The sequence below is a fragment of the Bidens hawaiensis genome, unplaced genomic scaffold, assembly GCF_021521415.1.
Source record: "Bidens hawaiensis isolate Kalapana, Puna unplaced genomic scaffold, B.hawaiensis_p1.1 tig00021047_1, whole genome shotgun sequence".
Classification (NCBI taxonomy): domain Eukaryota; kingdom Viridiplantae; phylum Streptophyta; class Magnoliopsida; order Asterales; family Asteraceae; genus Bidens; species Bidens hawaiensis.
This window is the reverse complement of record NW_027493261.1, coordinates 149,052-175,107: the sequence shown is the minus strand read 5'-3', so window position 1 is coordinate 175,107 and position 26,056 is coordinate 149,052. Positions and strand designations below refer to the sequence as shown.

General features: G+C 32.6%; 4 protein-coding genes across 4 annotated transcripts in view; 2 read left to right on the top strand and 2 right to left on the bottom strand.

Annotated features, from left to right (window-relative positions):
• LOC143562706 (uncharacterized) overlaps window positions 1–23,309 on the bottom strand; it is a 233,863-nt gene extending 210,554 nt beyond the window's left edge. The window contains exon 1 of the mRNA XM_077050443.1: window positions 23,302–23,309. The gene's annotated coding sequence lies outside the window, so the exon portion shown is untranslated. The remainder of the gene's footprint in view (window positions 1–23,301) is intronic.
• Window positions 15,199–16,854, top strand: LOC143562675 (actin-depolymerizing factor 7-like). The gene is made up of 2 exons (XM_077050418.1): window positions 15,199–15,470; window positions 16,392–16,854. Exons 1-2 carry the CDS (start codon window positions 15,229–15,231, stop codon window positions 16,540–16,542), a joined length of 393 nt encoding a protein of 130 aa, XP_076906533.1. The 5' UTR covers window positions 15,199–15,228; the 3' UTR covers window positions 16,543–16,854.
• On the top strand, window positions 18,321–19,009 carry LOC143562674 (3'-5' exonuclease-like). Its single transcript, XM_077050417.1, has one exon. The coding sequence runs from the start codon at window positions 18,332–18,334 to the stop codon at window positions 18,989–18,991; it is 660 nt and encodes a 219-aa protein (XP_076906532.1). The 5' UTR covers window positions 18,321–18,331; the 3' UTR covers window positions 18,992–19,009.
• LOC143562711 (uncharacterized) lies at window positions 19,514–23,246 on the bottom strand. Its single transcript, XM_077050447.1, has 5 exons — window positions 22,633–23,246; window positions 21,489–22,048; window positions 21,156–21,413; window positions 20,881–21,091; window positions 19,514–19,933 (listed from the first exon to the last, which is right to left on the bottom strand). The coding sequence occupies exons 1-5, from the start codon at window positions 22,813–22,815 to the stop codon at window positions 19,571–19,573; spliced, it is 1,575 nt and encodes a 524-aa protein (XP_076906562.1). The 5' UTR covers window positions 22,816–23,246; the 3' UTR covers window positions 19,514–19,570.
• Window positions 23,310–26,056: the final 2,747 nt, after the last annotated feature.

Below are 26,056 nucleotides of genomic sequence, written 5' to 3'. Positions count from 1 at the left end.
CAACAAAATTGTTGGCTTGTTGCTAATTGCGACACCATCCCATCAATTTTTATATGTATTAAAATAAATTCACTCCGACTGTGTAAATATATCGTAAACTTTTTCTATGTGTAACACGATATAGATATAGTAAAAAAGATATGTAAGTGGAACAATGATAGGCATATATATGTATATGTAAACGTATTTTGTAACAATTAATTTGTACACTTTTAAACTTATACTGAATACATACCCGGTATTCAAACCGTGATTAAATTCTCAACTATTTCATTTGTATTGATAACACTTGTAACTATTTTTTATATCGCTACGCTACAAGTACTTTAATGTAGAATAATTTCATTATCATAGTTAGAACAATAGTTGCCTACTTGAGGGATTTTCAATCAACACATTATTTAGTTGACTGTAATAACGTTTAATTGGCAGTGATTATATAAATCTAATTAATGTCTTTTTTTTTCTAAAATATTTTCTCACATGAATCTTATCATGAAACTATTTTTAACGTCACATCTATTTGGAAAAGTTAAGCATTATGTTTGATTACAATAAGCAAAAGAGGTGTCCTCATTCATAAGCTAACTTTGAGCATAAGCCAAATGAATCATGGGTCACCCTATATAATTGATACTGATTCTATACAATTCAACTAGCTAGTTTAGAAGATCATAAAATCTTGTATTAGGCATTTTTCATATAATATTTTGCCTTCTTATATCCCCTCTTCTAATATAAAAAGACATACATATACCATTATACACGTATTTTTATATTAGAAGAGGGGAAATAAAAAAAACTAAGTATTACATCGATAGTGTCTAATACAATTTTATGATATTATAAATGTGTGTTTTAACACAAGAACAAAATATTATAAGCTTCGTGATGTTGTAGTATTTATTAAGAATTTAAAAGTATTTTTAGACTGTATGTTATGAAGGGACTTTATTACCGTCATGTCATTGTCGCGTATGCGGAAGAGTAATAACTAAGCTTCTAAATGGGTGTTATAGTTTTAAGTTTTTAACTAAACATTAAAAAAATAAGAGAAAAAAATAAAAGATATGTGATTGGTTGGTTTGTAAGTGACCCCACCTCTAGTGTATCCCGTTAACCACCAATGCCTTAGTGCTCTCTTTGGCCTGTGTATAATGGTGTGGTTAAGTTGAAGGATGGCGTGGCATGGTGGTGGCGCCTCTTGGAGTCTCCACAACACACGGTCTTATATACTTTTTTTTAAATGTAAACATGTTTAGTTATACTGTTATAGGGCTGTAAGCCTAAAATGAAATAGAAAAACAAGGAAATTAAAAAAAAATCAAATAATGAATGAATTATACATATCTTTAAATAGAATTTAATTGAATGATACAAATGATTAATTTGTAGAAAATGAAACCTCAACACACAAGTGAAAGTAATGATGAGATATTTGTATGAAAGCAAAGCATTAGGTGAAATGAAAGTTCATTATAATCATTGTATTCTTCATTTACAATTTTCAGACTTTTGATACCCACAATTTCAATGGGTCTTGTTTTCGAGTTAAATTAGAAAACAAAAATTGTGAGAATAGTTATTTAATGATATATTTTATAAAATCTAAATATAAACAAACTTTTAATAGTTCAATAACATGTACTCAATAATATATCTTTTAAAAGACCATATAGTAACATATCTATTTTGAAGTAATTAATGTTCTCTCGTATTTCACATCAATTTTTTCCACCTTTTTCCCCAGTTTTTTTTTTCTAATTTTCTCCATACATCACGTTGCCATCATGCTTTTCCCCCGAATTTTCTCATTTGATCACACAAAACATCTGGGATAAACCGTAGAGTATTACCGGTTTCCGTGAATTTATAGCTGGTAGACAGTATTCCTAGTCGACCCCGCTTTTTCCCACCCTTTCCTCGGCTTCCCATGACTCCACTTTGTCCCCTCTAAAATGGATGAATTTGTGCTCAAATTATAAAGTTGGATTTTAGTTACATATGATCATGAAAGACAACCATGTACATGACCAAAATTATGATAGTGCTTATGGTAGGATGAGTATAGGTGGGTCGGCAGGTTTTAGTTATAATGATTAAAACCACACATCTAATTGTTTGTAGTTTAAGTTACAAAGGTTCAGCTAATTTAGTAATTGAAAAGAAAAATGGTTTAAACAGAAAAAATAAAAGCAAATGTGGTCGGGTCCATCAAGATTTTTGATTCCGAAAGTCCGAAGCAAAAAAAACATTGAAAGCATAAATTAAACCTCATATTTTAACGCCACCTGACCCACTGTGAAAACACTACCCTAATCCAACAAGATCGAACATGCATGTTAGATCTACACACGTGTGTTTCTCCACTTCCATCCCATCCATCCAAAGACAAAATTTGTCAGCTAGTTTGAGTATTGACTTTCCTCGATCAATAAATTCATAACTACTTATTTTTTAATAGAAATCCCATTGCACTTAAATATGCCAAAAAGAACATCCTGACTAAATTGTATGGTACTTGAATCTCGTGAGCTTTCTACAATGTTTGCCAAACAACACCAACACCAACCATACTCAGTGAAATCTCACAAACAACAAAGCGATAAGTATGGTCTAGGGAGGGAGAGATTACCTATGTCTCAAAAACCATATTTATGAAACAATATAAAGGAAAGATAAAATTTAATACTAGGCTTAAAAACATCAGGAAAAAAAAACAATAAAAACAAGGAAAATTGGATTTAAATAATCCCACCTTTAATGGATTAGCCAATAATAATTCCACCTTCGGTATTTTCCGTTGACAGTCCCACCTTTTCAATGTTTTTGTTTTATAAACCAGCGTTAAAAAAAACTTAACGGGGTTAAGTATTTGCTTATGTGGCGAGTGACTAGGCTTTTTAATATCCACCTGGCTTTTCCCTTTATATTCCCCCTCCCTTTACCTACGTGTAATACTCACCATTTAAACCCCAAAACTAACCACTGAGGTTAGCCACCACTCCTCCGGCCACCACCTCTACCACTTACCCCAACACCACCACCGCTTATCACCACCAACACACGTCGCCGTCACCACCACAAGCCATCAATCCGCCCCCCACAAAAAACTCCATCTCCGACGACCATAAAATCCGGCCACCTGACCACCACCATCACCGGTGCCTGACCACGCCACCGTCACAACAAGCGATCAACGCCACATCTCCGTATATGCTTTCTTTCTCATCCACAAACCAACACCAAGCATCACCATTAAATCCGGCGACTGCTCAAAGCTGATGGCAACAAATCACCACCACAACTTCAAGATGTCGGCGACCACCAATCACCGCCACATTCAGACCTTCTCTATCCTCTCTCTCTCGTCCCAAAAATCAATCAATGGCTCAGAAGATAGAGATAGAAGAAACTGAGCCGAAACCCTAACCTTATGCTCACCGTCAATCTCCGATCGTATATCCGATCTCAAATCCACCGTTACCTTTGACTTTCTTCCTAACTCAACCGTCGTGCCGGAAACTGAAATCGAAACCTCAGATCCGTCCAGAAAACGACGGTTTGAGGTGGCGGATATGAGCGCTGTCACGGACTGCAATATCATGAATATGTTTGGGGGAAATATAAAGGGAAAAGCCAGGTAGATATTAAAAAGCCTAGTCACTCGCCACATAAGCAAATACTTAACCCCGTTAAGTTTTTTTTTAACACTGGTTTATAAAACAAAAAACATTGAAAAGGTGGAACTGCCAGCGGGAAATACCGGATGTGGGATTATTATTGGCCAATACATTAAAGGTGAGATTATTTAAATCCAATTTTCCTAAAAACAAGTAGTAATATTAATAATAATGGGTGCATAAAAAACAATGGATATTTACGTTAGATTTGGATATATTCGGTCCACGAATTAGGTTTGGCAATTAAGAAAGAACAAGACATGAGTTCATTTCTCTAATTACTACTTAATGTGCTTCTTTGGTTCTTTCATTAAAACATGAACTGTTGTGACCGAAATTCGGTCCCATGATTATTTGTATGTGTATTTCTTTTGAATTCTCCATCAGGTAGTTTAGGTTTCGAGTAAATCAATGTTGTTTTCCTTTTTGGTTTGAATAAAAATATACGTAAGATTAAAATTTATTTTCTAAGGGAAGGATCAAAAGGCAATCCCTCCTTAAAAAGATAACTTTAAACTACTAAAAACTTGCGAAAATTAGCGTGATTTGACATATTACATTTAAAATAAAAAATGAGGTGTGAATAATTTGTGGCCACACAAAAAATCCTTTAAAAAAAATCATAACTCAAAATATATATAAAAACTAAAAAAAAAAAACAAAATGTTTCCCCGTCATTCCCATTCAAAAAAAAAACTCGATGAAAAGACACAATGCCGAGAAAAAAGACACAATACCGAAAATGAGCAAACAACACAATGATAAATAAAAAAAACACAATAGGTCGCGCAAAATCTATCATGTCGAACAAAATATAACACAATATCAAGAAAAAAAGACACAATGTCAAGGAAAAAAGACACGATCAATGACGAAAATAAACACAAAACACAATGATAAATAAAAAGACACAATGATGTTTTTTTCTCAACATTGTGTCTTTTTCAAGTTTTTTATTTTTTTTATTTTAAGAACGAAAAAGACGGTAGAAACAGTCTTGCGTTTTTACATTTTTCATTTTTTATTAAATTATATGTTATGATTTTTTTATTAATTTTTTTCATTATTTTTTTAGGATTTTTTTTTGTGGCTAAAAATCCTTTTCATTTTTTTTATTTTTGTCTCCTTTGTAGAATAATTTGACCCATATGTAACAATGTTATATTGAATATATGTAATATAACAATATTGTTGTATTACATTACACGTAATATAATACTATTACATATATGTAATACAACAATATTATATATATAATTGATGTATAAGAATCTATAATCTTTTTGACCCTAAAATATCTTCAAATAAGTGTAATATCAACATTTTATTTTTGTTTTGTTTTTATTTTTATTTTTGAGTTATGACATTTATTTATATATCTTTATGTCCTCATTTGTTGATTAAGTTAGAACTTTCACTATATGTAATTGATGTATAAGAATTTATATATCTTTGTGTCCTCATTTGTTGAATAAGTTAAACTTTCACTATATATACTAGCCAACCAAACAACATACAACATACTATCTTTTCAGTTTTCAATATAAAGTTGGAAACTTTTTTGTGTTTACAAAATGAAGAAGGTGGTTTTTCTTATTGGTATCATTGTTGCATTTATGTTTCTTTTGTCCAAATTGGATGCTCACAGATGTGATGTATATCTTGACATTCCAAATTGCTTTGATGGTGGAAAGATTAGAGATAAGGCAAATCCATCTTGTTGCAAAGAATTAAAAACATATAAAGATTGTTTGTGTCCTTATATCGATATTAGTAATTCCCCGTTGCCCAAAAACTACCAAAAAATTATTAAATTGGTCGCACAATGTAAGATCAAAGTTAACCTTAGGTGTCACTAATTTAGTTCTGTATACACATTTATGAATAGTATGCTTGGATAGTTGGATGTGTATTGTGTGTGTTGTTTTCCATTTTTTTAAGTTTTGGATGCATCTTTTTGGTCACATGATCGTGCAACAAAAACAAAATATATACCAACGTATAACGTGTGTTATAAACAACTTTTATCTCTTAACACCCTAAATTGTCAAAACTAGTCTAGAACCAAATAAATTTAATCAACTAATTATAACAAGAACAATAATAGAAGTAGAAACATGGAATTTATATCACTAAATTAAATTTGTTTTTTTTATCATAAATAACTTTACTACAAAAATAATTGTATTATATTAAAGTTATTAAGCTTTAAAGGCACAATTCATGGCTTTCAATTTATTCAACCCCAATATGTTACTCGCAAGTAAAACTCTCATCGTTGATCGGAATCACAATCACGCAAACACTGTCGTGTCATTTTATTTTTTCAGTAATAAGGTAAAAATTTACATTGGATTTGGATAAATTTGGTCCACGAATTAGGTTTCATAATCGAGGAAGAAAATGACACGAGCTCATTACTCTAATTAAGGTTGTGATCGAAATTCGATCTCATGATTATTTTTATGTGTATTTTTCTTTTGAATTCCGCATCAGGCGTAGTCTAGGTTTCAAGTCTATCTAATGTTGTTTTCTTTTTTGGTTTGAAGAAAAATATGTTTAAGATTTGAAATTTTTGTTCTCAAAGAATGATCAAAAGACAACCCCTACTTAAGAATACAATTTTAAACTACTAAAGAACTCACTAAAACTAGTGTGACTTGACATATTTCATATATGTAATAATGTTATATTGTATATATGTAATGTAGCAATATTGTTGTATTACATTATGCGTAATATAATACTATTACATATATGTAATACAACAATATTATACATATGTAATATACAACAATATATATATATATATATATAACTAGTTTTTATACCTCATATTACGAAGTTGTTTTACATTATTTGTTTATAATATTTTTATATTTTTTTGGATTTTAATTTTATTTATTGTAATGAAGTTAATAATATATTTAGGATTCGATAATGAAAGAGTTTCACAAATAGATGAAATGTTATAACCCGTTTAAAAGCTAATTGAGTTTAGTGAGACCCATAACCCGCTTATTTTTTTACTATAAAATTGTTTCTTAACTGTAAATAATATCTTTTTTTTAATGGGATATTAATATTTAGTATATCCCCATTTATAGAATTTTCGTATCAAATATTTTGTGAGATTAATTTTTAATTTAATGAGATGTTACAATCCGTTTAAGGACTATATGAGTTTAGTAAGACCCATACCCGTGAATTCAGGTAAAATGCATGAGAAGCCTCAATTTACAAATAATGCAATTTGGTGGCTTGAGAAAATGTAAGGAGCAACCAGAGAGCTTTTAGTTTTTATCCCCCGTATTACGAGGGTTATTTTACATTATTCGTTTTCAAATATTATATATTTTTTAGATATTAATTTTATTTATTGTTAGGAACTTAATAATATACTCAGTGTTTGATGATAAAAGGGTTTTACAAAGAAATGAGATGTTATAACCCGGTTTAAAAACTATCTGGGTTTGGTGAGACCCAAGACTCACTTACTTTTTTACTATAAATTTGTTTCTTAATTATAAATAATATTTAAAAAAATAAAAAAATCATATATTAATTTTTGGTATATCCCAACTTTATAGGATTTTATCAAATACTTTATGAGATTAATTTTTAAATATAATATTATTACATATATGTAATACAACAATATTAGATATATGTAATTGATGTATAAGAATTCATACATCTTTAGGTCCTTATTTGTAGAATAAGTTAAGACCTTTCACTATATATACTAGCCAACCAATCAACATATATCATACTATCTTTTCAGTTTTCAATATAAAGTTGTAATTTTTTTTTGTGTTTACAAAACGAAGAAGGTGATTTTTCTTATTGGTATCGTTGTTGCATTCATGTTTCTTTTGTCCAAATTGGATGCTCACAAATGTGATGTACATCATGACATTCCAAATTGCTTTGATGGTGGAAGGATAAGGCAAATTCAGCTTGTTGCAAAGAACTAAAAAAATACACTACTACAAAACTATTGTTTTAAAAGCGGTTGACAACCGCTTCAAAGGAATATATTAACTGCTTCTGAGCTCATCGCTGTTAATCAATTTTTTGTTCACTTTGAAGCGGTTTTGGAATTGACAGTATATTTGAAGCGGTGATTTGTTTAAGGTGGTTTCCTCACCATCATCATCATCATCATCGTACTCAGTATATCCCACCAATAGCAAAGCTATGGTAGGGTCTAAGGAGGGTCAGATGTAGACAGCCTTACCTCTACCCCATGGGGATAGAGAGGCTGCTTCCGGTGAGACCCCCGGCTCGATAGTAGTTTTGCATCAAGCCTTGGACATATTACATAAGACACATAGCACTCAATCATCGGGACGCCGGCTGATTGGTGCATGTACCCTTGTCTTTCGGCTATCAACGCCACCACATGATGCCTGATTAACCTTCCATCACTTTTAACGTTATTTTCACAAAATTAGTAAAATAACGTCAAAATTAGTGCAATTTTACTTTTGCCCACCCGAGGATTCACACATATATACATTATATGCGCGCACCGCAAGCAGGGCACTATATTGATAAATAAATTACAAATTGAGTTACTGCCAACCGCAAGCGGTTTCCTCACCAGAACCGCTTCAAACTTTACAAATTACAAATTGAGTTACTGCCAACTGTGCATTGGAAATTCAGAACTAAATATTGATAAATAAATAGCAACCAACATTGACTTCAACAAAACTGTTACACATTAATAATATTATCCAATAAAAACTGCTACATATATTACGAAAATCACACAAATTATCTGGATTCAACAATAAGAAAACCATACAAAATTTTCAAATCAATAATAAGAGAAACTTATAAATCTAACTTAACGTGGGGGTTGTTTTCAAACAATCAACCAAAAAGCCACAACATTACTCTCATTATCAAATCGTAGATCTCCGCGAGCTTAGCAAACCCCGATTCTTGCCAAATCTAAAAACAAATAAATGAAGTTAGAATAAACCGACCAAAACCATAATATTATATTTAAGAACTCGACAAACCTTAACAAAAAACAACCGAATCTGAAACGAACCCGTAAACAAAAACCTGAAACAAAGATTCAGACCTTATTTTCACTTTACCTCTAAAACCAAATCAAACCCTAGCCTGAATACCCAAAGCATATATTGTAACTAATCCCAAATTACAAGAATGCCCTTGGTAACCAAAGTTAATCCACAACCAACAAACCCATATAAGCAAGAAAACACAAACTATGAAACTAATGGTCATAGTATCACATGAAGTATAAACAAATTTTCGATGTCGGTAGCAATAAAGTTTAAATTTTAGCTATTAGCTAATTATCTTTACATTTGAACACCCAAAAAATAAGTGTTTGGGTTGTGTTTTAAGGATCAACCCCGAATAACAAAGACTTTCGAGCTCAAACAACCGCAAACAAACCTAAGACATGGTGTAATAAACAAATTATTGTGAATATATAAAATACTTACATTGTTGGGGAATTGATTATGATAACGATAAACAAATTCAAACATATGCTTTGTAGCCATATATCCACATTCCCAAGTGCCTTTTGTTTCTTGCACTACAATAAAAAAAATACAATTAACTATAAACCAATTAACAAAAACTAATGAACTATAAATATAGAAAACATACCTCAACATTTTCCATGTAAATATTTCCCAAAAGCTACTCGAATTATGTTTCAAAGAAGATATTTATCTTGGTCCTTTACGCCTTTTAAGAGCATCATTCACTTGTCTATCATTCAAGTGTTTAGAGAATCCAATCAAAAGAATCATAATCAGAACATATAAGTAAACAAATCAACTTTTTTGTATAAACAGTGAATAAGTAAACAAATTGAGTATTTTTAGCAAAAATCTAGAATATACTTACTGAAATCATTCGTTAACTTATACACAGTATCAACAATCCATTTTCTTTGTTTCACAAAAAGTTCAGAATTTCATATAGCATCCAATAAATTGTATCATCATAAACAACTTCAAACACTTAAATCAAAAAACAAAAGATTTACATGCTAACATAACATTATCACCTAAAATCATCACAAAATGGTTGCAATATCCAGCAGTATGCCACCAGTTATCAAATCACATAAAATAACACTAAAAACATATTTGATGTTAAAGAATATATCACCCAAAATACTATAAATCTAGACAGTAACTAAATTAAGCTTATATAATCCATAAAGTTATAACTTATAACAGCAAACTAAGATAATATAATCATCTTGGCAATTCATCAAACAACTAGAATGCAAAGCAACAAAGAAGATAATATCAACGATAAGCATGTTAATCAGATTGTAGAAAATGAAATAATCAAACTGTAAACAGTTCACAACCCAAGCTCGTGTCTGAAAACATGATGTTTAGTTTTTGATTCGTTTAACAAATAAAAAAACCACAAACTAAAGTGCAAGCTATCTATGTAACACATATTAAAAGGCTCCAACAGTTAATCAACAAGAAAACAACAAATGGCATATTCACAAACACCTTGTGGGCATTCACATGTATTGAATAACCGACAAGCTCCAAATACAGTTATATTAACATATAAAAAGCTCATATAGTTACCTTTAAATGAAATTCGGTTTTATATGTTAACCGCTTTAAACATGAAAAGCGAACTGCTTGTAAATGGCTGTGTTTGTAGTAGTGATATAAACATTGTTTATGTCATTATGTCGATATTAGGAATCCTTGGTTGCCCAACAAATTCCTAAATTGGTTGCGCAATGTAAGATCAAAGTTGGCTTTAAGTGTATAATAGAGTAATTTAGTTGTGTCATGATACACATATTTATGAATAAAAGTATGTTTGGATGTGTACTGTGTATGTTGTTTTCCATTTTTTAAGTTTTGGATGCATCTTATCAGTCACATGATCGTGCAACAAAATCAAAAAATATACTAACCTATAACATGTGTTATAAACTTACAGATTTTATCTTTTAACACCCTAATTGTCGAAACTAGCCTAGAACTAATAATTTTAATTAACTAATTATTACAAGCATAGTAATAGAAGTAGAAACTTGGAATTTATATCACTAAATTAAAAAATATAAAATCATCATAAATCACTTTACTACGTATATAATTGTATTATATTAAAGTTAAGCTTTAAAGGTATAGTTTATGGCTTTCAATTTATTCAACCCCAATATTTTATTCGCAAGTAAAACTCTTATCGTTGATCGGAATCACAATCACGCAAATACAGTCGTGCCATTTTGTTCTCAGTTATAAGGTACAAATTTACATTGTATTTGGATGAATTTGGTCCACAAAATAGGTTTTATAATCGAGGAAGAAGATGACACGAGTTCATTACTCTAATTACAGATGTGATCGAAATTCGGTCCCATGATTATTTTTATGTGTATTTTTCTTTTGAATTCCGCATCAGGCAATCTAGGTTTCGAGTCTATCCAATATTGTTTTTTTTTCTGGTTTAAGAAAAAATATATCTATGATTCAAAAAATTTCTTTTCTAAGGGAATGATCAAAAGACAATCCCTCCTTAAGAAAACTTTAAACTACTAAAGAACTCACGAATATTAGCGTGATTTGACATATTAGATATATGTCATAATGTTAAATTGAATATATGTAATATAGTAGTAATACAACAATACTAGATATATGTAATATACAACAATATTGTTATATTACTTATATATCACATTTTTTTAACAATATCTATACTATATATAATGCATGCGTGATGAGCAAATTAAGACACTTGAGTTTTAAGTAATTTACTACTTAATTAACAAATTGTACAACTTACATAGCATGTTGAGGAGGGACAAACCAGTCTATTAGACAATATGATGCACGGTTAAACTTTATTTCCTTAAACATAGTTACAATCTTAACCCCTCAACTTTAATTAGTTTTTGTAAATTTTAGTATTAGTTACAACTTAGCCCTTTAACTTTTAACTATATATTCATTTTAATTTCACATTTAACCCAACTTTCACCCACGACTTTTAAACGATTATAATTTTTTCATACGCTATTATTTTTTTTTTAAAAATTTGGCACAATAAAAACGAAAATTTTATTCTCTTTAATTTGAGTATGATATTGCCTTAGTTTTTTTAGTTTAAAAGAAATAACATTTAAGTAGCGGTATTTGCGATCTGGTTTCGATGGTTTTTAAATTAAACCATTAGTACGGTTTTTGGTTATCGAAAACCAAAACAGAATTATTAAAAATTGAAACCAAACCATTATCAACATCAACGGTATGTGTTCCCGCTGCATCGCGCGAGCACCCGTCTAGTTGTTATATTACATGTATCTTTATTTAAAATAAGATATCAAAATAAATATAATATTATTTAAAAATAAGATATTAAAATAGTTTATTATTTAGTATAAAATAGATAAACACGTAAACAAGTTAAAATAAGCTTTTTAAGTATAAAAATATACACAATGTAAAATAAAATGAAAGAAAAATACAAAAAATGAATAAAAATAAAAACAAGATACAAAATAGAAAATTTTGAAGCATTATAACAGTATAACGACTATCTACAATGTATTGTATGCTCTTCAAAATAGTTTAAACACACCTTGTGACAAACAAGATCTCTAACAATAAGTTGTCAGTGACAAATTTATTGTATTAAAAGTTGAATTTGAGTTTTTAATTGTGAAAGTCTATTCAAAATATGATTATTCAACAACTTTTCACAAATTAAGAGTTTATGTTGTGCTCAATTGATGGGTCTTAATTTGCACTAGTGACAAACACATAACCATCATGTTTTTCCTAATCTGCAATCGCCCCATTGCTTCTAGTAGCCTCATTGTTACAAATAAGCGTGAGAAAAAAAGAGAAAATTATGTTTGTCTCCCTATGCTTTATTGTGGTGGTGGTGGTGTGTGTGTGTGGGTGAGGGGGGGGGGGGGGGGGGACTTTACGGCCCCCGATCTGATTTTGCGCGTTGTGCGCCACTGTTGTTTATCAACGGACTCAGTCTGTCCACGGCCGCCAGTTGACTGTGCTTTGACCCGCTAATAAAAATGTTGAAATCACTTTTTTACCCCAAGGTCTTCGATAATACACTGTGGAATCCTTCTTCGTCGTCTTCATCTCATCTGACTCAATGACAATACTCTTTTTCGTTGGCGATTAAATTGGAGCACGATATCTCAATACTCTTCTTCGTTGTTGTCCGACTCACAATCCAAGTCACAAACATTCGATTTATCTGAGGTGCGATGCTTGTGTGGTGTGGAGACTTGTTACCAGACACGCCTCCATGGAAAAGCTTTACGGTGAACATTGTCTTACCATCACGTGTAACAACCATTAATCAATCAATAACACTAATAATTTGAAAATTTTACAAACAGAGTAACTAGTGATCACTTACCGTATAAGTCATCGGGGTCGCAATACTCACTTTCAGGCCTAATACCGTATGAACCAGCCTCCATTGTTACTTCCACACTATCAATCGACCGAGATATGGTTATCGATTGAAGCTTTGATAAACAAATTACGGAGAGACAAGAAGTTATGGAGGTCGACAACTCAATTTTGACCAAAGTTATAACCTAAATGGGAGGAGGTAAAGGATTAAGAAGGGTTTAAGAGCAAAAAGATGGGTTTGCCCTTGCTCGAAGACGGTCAATCAATGATCAATTGACGTCCGGAGATAGACTGAGCCCGCCAGTGGCACACAACGACCCAAATTGGACCGGAACCTGTAAAGTGATCTGGCCCATAAAGCAAAACAAAACACCAACATTTGTGATCTTTGACATAAATTTGATGTCATTCTATATTTGATGTTCCTCTTGAATAAAAATCGGAAATCATACCTAACTACGTTGTGATAACATGATCATTTATAGGGATGTAAAGAATGCACTCATATGATTTGTAATGTGTTTGTATTTTCATTGTATATTAACTAACATAATCATGTTGTGCAGAAATATGACTTGTAACAAAAGTTGGAAGTAACCAACTTTGATAGATATAAATAATTAGTGACACCTAAAATTAAGATTTTATTTCTTTTTATCAATTTTGATTTTGGACATAGTGTTGGATATGGTGCGCCCAAGCATAAACATATTGATTTTGATCTTTACCTAGTGACATCAGATGTTTTATTCCTATCAAATTGGTGCGGATTTGACTCCCACACAATGGGCATTCAGTGGATTTTAGATGTAGATGTTAGGGTGTGTATTTGCCATTCAAAAATGTAAAAATTGTAAAACCCGACTGTTTTAGTTAATTTTAAGTTTCATTTGCCACTTATTATAATACTAAGTAACCCAAGGTCCAAGGGCATTTTATGCAATATGAATCCAAGAATCTAGATTTTTAATATTGATTTATATCGATGTATGCCATGAACCCAACTTGGTTCTATCTCGACCTGTGGCCATGAACCAGGTTTTAGTTTCTTCCCGGAACCGGTTCCACCTCTACAAGGTCATAAAAACCAGTCAAAACCCGACCATATCCGAAATCGGTTCCTACCTGACCCGGTTCTTGACTTTTGTTAACCACAAGTAATCGGTTCCTGCCCGGTTCCGGCAAAAAAAAAGCCCCGTTCCATAATACTCTGTGGCTGTATGCACGAGCTGGGCCTGTTTAGGCCATGTTTGCCCTCATGGGTTATAGTAACATGGTTATTAAAATCTCAATATCTACCCAAGCGGCCAAGCCCATGACCCACCCACTTATATTGAGACATCAACTAAAATTGGACCAAATTCTGACCCCTTATAAATAAAAACAAAAAATAAAATTGGAAGGTGGTGCACAAGAGGCTGAGAGACAATTTCTCACCCCTTATAATCTCTTGTTTCCCATTAACACAAATATTAGTTTCATTTGTTTTCCATTTTTTCAAGGATCTTCTTCATTCTGTAATCCTGTTCTTCAAGAAATCATCCAATCATGGTTTGTAAATCATTAGTTCTTACATGCTTCTTCTTCTTTCATTTGTTGATATAGGATCATATGATATTTAAAATTTGTAACATTTGATCTGATTCATGCATGTTAATCAAATAACTAATTACATAACAAGCTTCTAGATATTTGGGAAGATGATATATAACATTGGCGGACCTATTAAATTTTCTTATAGGGATCATTGTCAAAATTTCACAGGGGTTGGTCGGGATTTTAAAATATACATACCTCTAAAAATACAATTTCACATGGTATGGCCGACCCCTACGCCGTGAGTGTAGGTCCGCCCTTGATTACATAGTACATGTTTTGATATATGTTAATCATGATCAAACACCTATTGATTGCACTAGATTTTCTTTTATTTTCGTTAATCATGACATGATAATGTGTTCGTTTTCGCATCATCGCCAATAATGATTTTCGTTTCATCAAATGTATTCGAAGAAGTCATTTGAGTAGGCGAATTAACATATAGATATATACATTATGATTTTTATTTTTTTGTAACTATTTGTTGGTTTAATTAGGCGAACGCGGCATCTGGAATGGCTGTGAACGATGAATGCAAGCTGAAATTTCTGGAGTTAAAATCGAAACGAAACTACCGATTCATCACCTACAAAATTGTAGATCAACAGGTGATTGTTGATAAGATTGGCGGCCATGATGAAACTTACGAGGATTTCACAAACTCTCTTCCTGCCGATGAGTGCCGCTATGCTGTTTTCGATTTTGACTTCACCACTGATGAAAATTGCAACAAAAGCAAGATTTTCTTCATCGCCTGGTAATGATATACATGTCCTCCCATTAATCATTTAGTTGTTATTACTATAGTTTTCTTAGTACATATTGTTTTGTTGATGTTTTCATTCCAAGTGCCACACTTTATATTATCGAGATACTATACTTTACATGTCAACGAACCAAATGTCCAGTGAACCATTTGTGAACGGTACCATGGAAGTTCATATACGTTCATTTATTTAATAAATGAATGAAGATGAACAGAAGTGTTTGTTCATTTAGTTAAATGAACGGCATAAACACGTGTCTCGTGCAATCATTTATGTTTGTGAACTTTGTAAAATTTCATTTATGTATACTTTCCTATTGTTGAAGTTGTTCATTAATTACGTTCGCTAACATGTTCACTTATATTTTTAAGGCCATTACAAGTTATTCTAAAATTAATAACTTTTTAGGTCTAACGTGTTGTTGTTCACATTTACTTTTAAATGGTTCTAGCTAAGTTATTTTCAGTAATCTATGTGCAGTTATGTTTGTTCTTTGAATTGTTCGTTTATTATGTTAATGAACAAACATAAATGAATATGAACACCTTCATTCTTACAAGCACAAACAAGAAAACCCCATTCGTTTAATTTTACATGTTCGATTGTCTGTTCGGTTAAAGTTCAACAAACAAACACAAATATGCTTTGTTCCTGTTCATTTGATTCGTTACAAGCCTAAGTACAACCTCTTCGCTTATGTGTGATATTTTACTTGGTTTTATTGTTTGTATATCATTTTTATAAATTGCTTACATTTCAACAATTGTGTAGACCCATGAACAAAATCAGCAACAACCATCAAAAGATAGCATAGTTCTTGTCTTACACTTGCATGTTTTCAAATTTCATATAAGCATATGATCTCATGAATATAAATGATAATCTAGATATGACTGTTTGAAATAAAACAGGTCACCGGAATCATCAAGAGTGAGAATGAAGATGGTGTATGCAAGCTCGAAGGATCGCTTCAAGAGGGAACTTGATGGAATTCAAGTTGAGTTGCAAGCTACAGACCCAAGCGAGATGAGCTTTGATATCATAAAATCACGGGCAATCTGAATAATGTTCCTTGTTGAAGGAGCTTCGCTCGTTGAGTTAATTTATTTCGTGCGCATGTTTGTTTTCATTTTATTTTTTAAATTTGGGTATTTCGTTCATTTAAAAATGATTATAAACGTTGTAGTGTAGCTTAACATTACTATCCGTTTGATTGTTCGTGTTTGAATACAATTTGATATCTTTGTGTGCTCTTAGAATACATTCGGTGACACACTACACAAGTCGGGTCAACTCCGACAATGAACCAAAGTCGGGTTGAAAATCAATGACAAACCGGATAGAATTAACTATTAAGTGTTAACTCCATTATAACATACTTACAATCCTTAAAAACACATAGATTCATATATTGAAATCCTTGATGTTATTTTACTATCCTTTATTATGCGCAATTCTGAAAGAAATCTAACGAGGATACAAGACTGGGCATATACACAAAAGAGTTTTGCGTATACGAGCAAGGACTTTGTACTTTGAGGACATAAAACAATCTATATATGATATATCTCAATATCTCATGAATGCTCATGATTATAGTTGTAAACTGTTGTATGACATACCGAGTTAATTACCTCTACACATATATATTGTCTTTGTAATTTTCTATCATGTTTAGATAAATAACATACTCATCTAGGCACATATATCTAATCAAACTGTGTAAAGTTTGAGATAATTACCTCTTGGTGTTTATTACATGTTATATCAAACTATTTGTGAAAGTTAGTGAATCCTACCAACTTATGACTTATGAGAAGTCGAGTCTAATCTCTAGTAGAGTTATGAATCTATTATAACTTCAATTCTAAACATGTTGAGGTGTGTTTACTGGATCTTAATAATTTTTAATGGTTCTTGAGGACGGTCTGAAGAAACAATCTACATTTTATATACATAGAACTAGTGTTGAGTTTTAATGATGATTTGGTTATCAATTAAGTTGTATATATGCATGTGTGTCCATAGAGGTGTTCCTTTCACTGATGGACAATTATGAACTATGATTAGTGAATATGCAAGTTAATCATTTTAAAAGAAATAAAATTAAAGATGCTTCTTTAATGTCTAAATACTTAATGTTAGTAAAGATACATAAGACAAGCAGTGCCATTTTACGAGAATCATTAAAAAAATTTTGGGCCGACAAAATTTTTTTTGGGCCTCAAGTAAAAGGGTTTTTTTTGTTGAATATAAACAATTATATTTTTAAACATGCTTACTTGGTTACGATTTGAATTACGCAAAAAAAATTGTTTATAAAATTACCGTAAAGAGTTGAGTAAATGAAGTAAATGAATTTAAACATTAAAAATATATATATATATATATATATATATACATTTTCACAAGAGTATATGATTTTGTTTTTTAATTTTCGGACCTTGCGAAGCGTCGGGTAAGTGTAAAATTAAATAAAAAAATACTGAACAAAACCTAATCCGTCAAACAACGATCTCGACACCTAATCATCATCGTTCCAGAGAACGCATAATCCGTGCCCTAATTACAGTCTTATAGGTATCATCTTCAATTTCTTCATTCTATGTATTCATTTGATTCATAATTAGCTTCACATATATATAATTTCGCCCAATTTACATTACCTATAGCTATAATAATTCTATATCCATTTACAATTCCAATTTTGTTACAATTTAGGGTTCTATATTCATATTCATATTCATATCCATAATTAATTCATTCAATCATTCCTATAAACATCAAATTATATAATAATCCAATACAATTTATGCAGCAATAATAATAATAATAATAATAATAATAATCAATGACTATCAAAATCATCCCTCATAAAACCACCAATTTAACCTACAATTTATATGACGTCACATTCTTCGACGCCACCGTCACCACCACCGTCACCGCCGACTCATCCGCCGTCGACAAATGGATATCCGAAACCGAACAACACTTGATCCAGAACCTCCAAAACCTCCTTGCTCTGCAGCCGGTTGTTATCGAATTAGATGTCGAGTGGCGCCCTAACCGAACCCGAGGCGACGATAACCCCGTCGCAGTCATCCAGCTCTGCGCGGGGAACCGTTGCCTCGTGTTTCAAATCCTGCACTCGCCGATTATTCCGTACTCGCTTGTAAACTTCCTTGCGAGTCCGTTTTATGTTTTTGCGGGCGTGGGAATAGGTGAGGATGTTGGGAAGCTTATGAAGGATTATTACCTTGTGGTTGTGCGAACGGTGGATTTAAGGACGTTGGCGTGGTCAGTGTATCGTAAGAAGGAGTTGAAGAGTTCGGGGTTGAAGAAGTTGGCGAGTGTTGTGTTACGGAAGCAGATTAGCAAGCCGAAGAAGGTTACGATGAGTTGTTGGGATAATTGGTGGCTTGTTCCCGCGCAGGTGCAGTATGCGTGTGTTGATGCGTATTTGAGTTTCGAGATTGGGAGGATATTGATTTCGAGTTCACAATCATAAGTGTTTCGTGATTCATTCAAGTGTTGTATTTGTTTAGACAATAACCGAGTCCGAACCATTGTTTGCTGTTATAAGAATATAAGATATTTTTATTATGTTACTAATCGCGTTAGGGGTGTGCATGGTGCGGCTCGGTGCTGTTTTGGACTAAAATCGAACTGAAAACCAAACTTTTGGTATTTCGTTTTTTCAAAACTGTTTGGTTTAGGTAATTTTGGTTTTCGGTTTTTTGGTTTTTCTACTCAGGTAAAATATTTTGGGCCAACCAAGTTTGACCCAAGATATTGATTTGGGCTTAATACTTTTTTTAAAAAAATAATGATTATCAGAATATTGTATATTTGTGCGTAGAATATTAAGAGCTAAAAAAGATACGCATGTTCAAAATTAACAAAATATCGTATATTTGTGTATATTTTTATTATGTTACTAATCGCGTGAACACGTCTTACACAAGAACAAGACAACATAATAAACTATAAGAAAGCTATAGAATTACATATTTCCCGTAACGGGCCACTTTGTTTATATAACTATATACAACGCGTATGCTTACTCTAAAATCAAGTACCAACTAAATTATTGCTCATGACTCATTTGCTCAAAGTATTCTTTTTCCCATTTTTCAACTTGTTTAATTGAACTCGCTTTTGCATCAAGTATAGAGTTAAGGGTTTGCGGGTCATAAGGCGGTTGCATTATGCACGGGCTAACATCTGTGGGCCTGTTTACAGTAGATTCCTCCATGAATTGCTTAGCAAACCCTTCTGAAGTGCAAGCCATCGCCTCTGAACAAAGTTCGACTGCGTTCGGAGGTATGCGTGGCTTGTATTTCATGAGCTTTGAATACGCGGTTAAAAGATGAAACATGTAGTCATATACATTATCCATTTTTAAATCATTTTGAATGAAACTGCTTGCTGCCTTTCCCATTGCTTTTGACTGTCATAAAGATACAAAGGTTATGCTTGGCCTGTTTGCTTTAATGAGTTGGTTCGGGTTATGTTTTTATCAGAAATGTGTCAACGAGTGAAACGGGCCGAAAGTTGCTCAAAATGTCTTTTCCATTTTATTTGGTAAGTTAGATTGTTATTGAAATAGTATAACTTTTGTAGTGAAATGGAAACTTTTGTTACATGTGTATGTATAAAAGCTGGGAGTGTCCATGTGTCGGTTTGAGCCAGGTTTTGGGCTCAAATCAAACCGAACCAAAAACCAAAATTTCAGTTTTTTTTTTGTTAGGGTTCGGTTTTATCATTTGGGCTTGAAACTTTTGAGCCAAAATAATGAGTGAGTCTAATTACGTTTTTAAGTAATTAATTAATTATTGTACATTTGGGCTATAATATTTGGATTACACTATCTGTTAAATTCTTATTTATTACTTAAAATTCAAAATAAAACATGAGAATTAATTAATTTAGTTTTCCGTTTTTAATTACATGCAAAACCCAAAATGAAAGTATAGTTTTTATGAAAACATAAAACCAAACCGTAAATTTTTGTTCAGGTTCGTTTTTCGGTCTCATACACACCCCTAATAAAAATATAGTAATTTCCCGACGAAGAGTGTCTCAGGCCAACCCAATCATTTGACTCATATGGTCATACCTAATAGTGTAAAATATTTGGATTACACTATTTGTTAAATTCTTATTATTACTTAATATTCAAAATAAAACTTGAAAATTAATTAATTTGGTTTTCCAGTTTTAATTACATGCAAAACCGAAATAAAAGCATGGTTTTTATGAAAACATAAAGCCAAACCGTAAATTTTTGTTTGGGCTCGTTTTCGGTTTCATACACACCCCTTATAAAAATATAATAATTTCCGAATAAAGAGTGTTTCAAGCCAACCCAAGCCAACCCAACCCTTTAACTCATACCTGTTGCTCATGATTGTTGCCCCATTCAGTAGCAAACTTTATAGATTTACACTTGTCATCCATCCTAACGGGCCAGTAATGTTTGCCGGGCATTAACCCTCTCGTGAAGAAATCGTAGTAATGGGGTGTCACCATTAGTGTAACCGAGTCACACGCAAGAATGTACTTTTCACTCACGGACCATGCAGACCCCTCTATGTAAATCTTATATCTGCAAGAATATATGTAAAAGGTAATTCTTGATAATAAAATGTTAATGGATTAACTGTTCTTGCCTGTGGGTGCATTGGTCAGCCAACTTTGATTCCTTAAACCCTTGCTTTGATTCTTTATCCCAGTCCTGGATATAGAGACGAGCATTCCAGTCGTGTTCGTTAGAAACGTTGCATGTAACGAGATCTTTCCTGTGTTCAGCGACCCATGGATTACCCTTCCAGTAAGCGTACGCCTCTCGGTCTATCCACTCCGTCCTTTTGTTGCCTTCATCAAGATCCTTCAACAAAAAATCCCACGGTTTTATGTTAATTTCCGCCCTGCAACAAAGATGCAAGATCAGTGTTCAACAGTCAAGTGTTTTTTATGTTCATAACCAGTATAACAACACTCACCAACCCCAGAACGACCAATCCGGAAAAACAATATTCAACGAATCATCATCACCACAGTACCGAAACAACGGTGGTGGAACCACGTGTTCCACCGCCGTTGTATCATAATCCTTCTTCAAAACAAGCGGAAAATCAAAGCACTCGAACATAATATCCAAATCCGGCACCATACCCGGGTACCGTCTTAACAACTGTAACAACCCCCATATTGTGAACTCGTCTCTCGACTGAACCGACTTCTTATAACGTTCAACATAAGCCGTTCCGTTAATAACCACAAACCGAAAGTTAGCAAACTCTTTAGCCTTTTCAACTGATTCTTCTGTTATTCCCGTTTTGTTCCATGGTTTTAAGTCTTCATGAATCCAACGAAAGAAATCTGGACACGTGTGTTCGGATGCTAAAGCATGTTGTTTTTCGTAATGTGGGTTGTAATCTTTGGGGTAATAGTTGTTGGGACATGTTTGAGTTTGGTTCCATATAGAACAGTTAAGTGGGATTTGAATATTGTTGTGGATTGCGGTTGTAACGATTGAGGTAACCGAATTTCGAGTTGTTGGCTGCAAATAGTCGAAACAGAAGTTGAGATTTAAATCCGTAATTTTTAGATCTAATTGATTAATGATTAATCTCGACGTGTTAGTGCATTGGCATCAACACTTTATGTAATCAGTGTTGTAAAAATCGGTACTAGTCATCGATTTAAATGCGATTTCAGTTAATAGGAACTAAAATCGGTATTCGGTCAAAGTCGGTCAAAATAGGCGGCAATTAGTTGGAAATTGGTGGTTAGTTGGCGGTTTCAGTTAATCAGACTTAAAAATCGGTATTCAGTCAAAGCTGGTTAAATCGGCCCAAATCATTCAAGATCGTTTCGGTTAAAATTGGTAAATCTTTTTAGTATTTTAAAAACTATACTTATTAATCGAATCTGATTAATACTCCGAAAAAAATTGTATGTGTAAATAGTTTTGAAAAATTACATATAAAATTTCAATCTGACTAGTCCTGATTAATATGCATTAATCGCTAGTCGGCACCCAACGCCCGCATAACGCCAACTCAAAACCCTGATTATCATATCTAATCGACTAACGATCAATATCAAATCAAACATTAATTCAAGAAATAATGAGAAGATTACCGATACAATGTAATTAAGCAACCGAGTTGAAACAAACATGCCGATGAACAAGCAAACAGCGAGGAAGAGTAAGCGAACCGACAATCTAGCAGCCGCATTCTTGTAGTAGATCAACAATGGCAGCCAAATGTTCTCTGAAAACCGCGTGTGAATTCGTTTAAATCTTGAGCCGTGTTGCATCATATTTGATCAAAAAATAACATAACAGAAATAATTCTATTAAATGATCATCAATGTGTATACATAGATGTTGAATTGTAACAGGAAGTGCATTTAAATGGATGCATTCATGAGTTATGAAGATGATAATGAAGAAACCTAAAGAAGACATTTTGGTGTCAAAAATGGAAACAAGACTCTTTTCCTGCTAATTGCTAAATTCAAACTTTACGTCTAATTCTAAGTGATTCATTTCAAGTTAACTCACTATATTATTGTTTGTTAACTTTTTAAATAAATATATGTATGAAGTATGTTGTTTAAAAAGGTTGTGGACTGTTACTCGCTTGAAATCGACTCGTTTGTAAACAAACCATAATAAGCTCGCTCGTTTTGGCTTGCTTAAGTTATCTCTTTATATAACTTTTTATGTTATAACCGAATTCCTAAATAAATATGTATAACATGATAAAAGAGACCACCCTGATATTAGTTATATTTTATTTGAACGAGTTGATTCGAACTGAGATTATGCTCAAGTTTCATCATGTTAAGAATAAACGAGCCAAGCCGAGTGGCTTGAGCTGAAGCTGGCTTGGCTCGGCCCGCTAGTTAAAAGCCATGGTAGGAAATCAGTTATTATCATCACTTACTAATAATTTCTATTGATGGGGAAGTTATACATAATATATTTTTGCCGATATGAAATGAACCCTCATTAGCTCGGACGACATATTATCTTATGGGGAAAATGGATACAGTATTATTAGCCGTCTAGGCTTACACCACTTATCTTATATGATAGCAATTGAAAAAGAATTCTCAAATTAACATTTTTGAACATTTAGAACATCACCTTATCAAACTTAATGTGTTCAAAGCAAAGCGAGTCATTTAAAAAAAAAGAGGGCATTTTTATGTAGGAATAAAAAAATATGTTGATTTTATTTATGATATTTAACTCTATTCCTTTCTATCGTCTTTTGTTTTAAACGACGTATTGTAACTTTTATTTTATTTGTAGCATTATATGTAGTTTTATTAAACAATTCATAATCGGTATGTCGTGTGGAGCTAAATTCGTGTCATCAAGCTAAATAGAATAGTAAAACCTGACCTATCGACATTTTACCTGTAAAGTTAATAAAAACAAACTTTTAAGCGAGTATCGATTTAATATGTTTTTGGAATTGGTGGGTTAATATAAATTTATCCTAATCAAGTTCTTACTTTATTAGATCATAGAACTTATTAAGTTGATTCTCTAACGTAACAAGGGCAAAAGTAAATTATACAAATTAATAATTGTTTATGAACCGTTTCCAACAAGTATCTTTACCAAAACGGGGATTAAGTTAATTGTTTTATGTTTATATTTTCTTTATTAGATATTCAAACGGAAACATTTCTCAATAACTACAAATTCAAAAGGAAACATTTCTCAATATCTGATTTGAGATAGCATTGCATCTTCATTGATTCTCTCATTTCCTCTCATTTAGATTTGTTATTATAATCTGCAAGATCTTTGTTTAGCGAGTGTTTTGTAATCAGATCATCATAATAATGACCTGAATATGTTTTTGATAGATTATCGTGTTCGTTCTTCTTTCTGTGTAATCGATTTGAGAATCTTTATGTATAATTTGGGGATTTTTCGTTGAATAAAAGATCTTTGCTTCGTGACAAATATGCCTAGCAAGTAATAAACACTTACCATCTCAGGGGTATGTTTGGTTTGAGGTAATGGAATGAATTGGGAGAAGGAATGGAATGAACAATGTAATGAAATGTATCATTACCATTCCTTTGTCATGTTTGGTTAAATATGGGAATGAAATGAATTATTAGTTAATGTTGTTTGGTATCCAAAAAAAATTGTAGGAATAAAATAGAAATAATAAAAACACTCTTATCTCAAAGTAATTTTTTAACCAAAAAAAATAAAAAATAAAAAAAATAACTGTAATGGCGACGGTGGTGGTGGTAACTCCGGCGGCGAAAATGGTGGTAGTGGTTATCAGGTGGCAAGGGCGGTGGTTGTGGTGGTAGGAGGGGTGACAATGGTCAAGAGATGGTAGCATTGGTAGTGATAGCGATGTTAGGATGGTGGAGGTCACGTGGTGGTGTCGGTGAAGGTCAGGCGGCGACGGAGACAGTGATTGTGGTGGTTACGGTGACAATGGCGGCGGCGACGGTGATAATGTTTGAAGTGACAATGGTTGTGATGTTACGGTGACAATGGTGGCGGCGGCGATGGCGGTGGTAGCGCTAGTGGTGGTGGCGGCGATGACAGCGGTGGTGGTGGTGACGATGGCGATGGTGGCTATGGTAGTGGTGGTGATAGTAGTTGTGGTTGATGTTGTTAGATGGTGGTGTTGCTGAGAAAGTATAGTGAATGAGGAATGAAATGAAAAAAAAAAGGTGAGAAGGAATGGTTTTGATAGAATAGGATTCCATGTGTAATGGATGATTCCATTCCATTGAGCAACCAAACACTTTTTTTTTCATTCCCACGTAATGAATCATTCCATTCCGCTTGTCATTATCGCATAACAAATGCTACCTAGAGGTTCTCTAGCGCCGAAGTCATAATTATATTCAACGAGTGTGTGTGCCACTCTCATTTTTGCCATTTATGTAGAGGAATGAGCTTCCCTTCCCATAATTGACCCCAATGGTGAAGAAATGAATGGGTCAACCGATCAACATGATCATTCTTTGTAGAAAAAATGACCCCACAAGATTGGTCTTACTGAAGATGTCTTTAATATGTTAAGTTGTTAACTATTTTCAAGACGTAATGTGTGGGTTAGGCTTATAGATGTATAAAATCAGTTATCTTCAGTTTTAGTTATAATTAACTATGATCAAGACATGTTCGTTTCGACTTTAAAACTGATTTCAGATACACCTCTAGTTAGGTTATTGTGATAAAAAAGATTACACTTGATCAAACACTAAGAAAACTTGTTAATGATATATGGCTTTTTATAACTTCATAATATCTATATCCATATCTTCGATACTCTGAAATGAGTCACTAAGCTCTTAATTTTTAAGATATATCAAACTTGTTGTTTTAGGTACAACAAGTGATGCATAAAATAATTAGATTTTAGAGGTAACTAGTTTTTAATGCGGCGGGGTTGTTAACCTTCTAAAGATAGTGTTAAAGAATTAGTTATGTTGACTGTATTATTTGTCTAGGCAGTGGGGATGTTAACCTTTAAAAATGGTGTTAAAGAAGTAATTATGTTGAGTT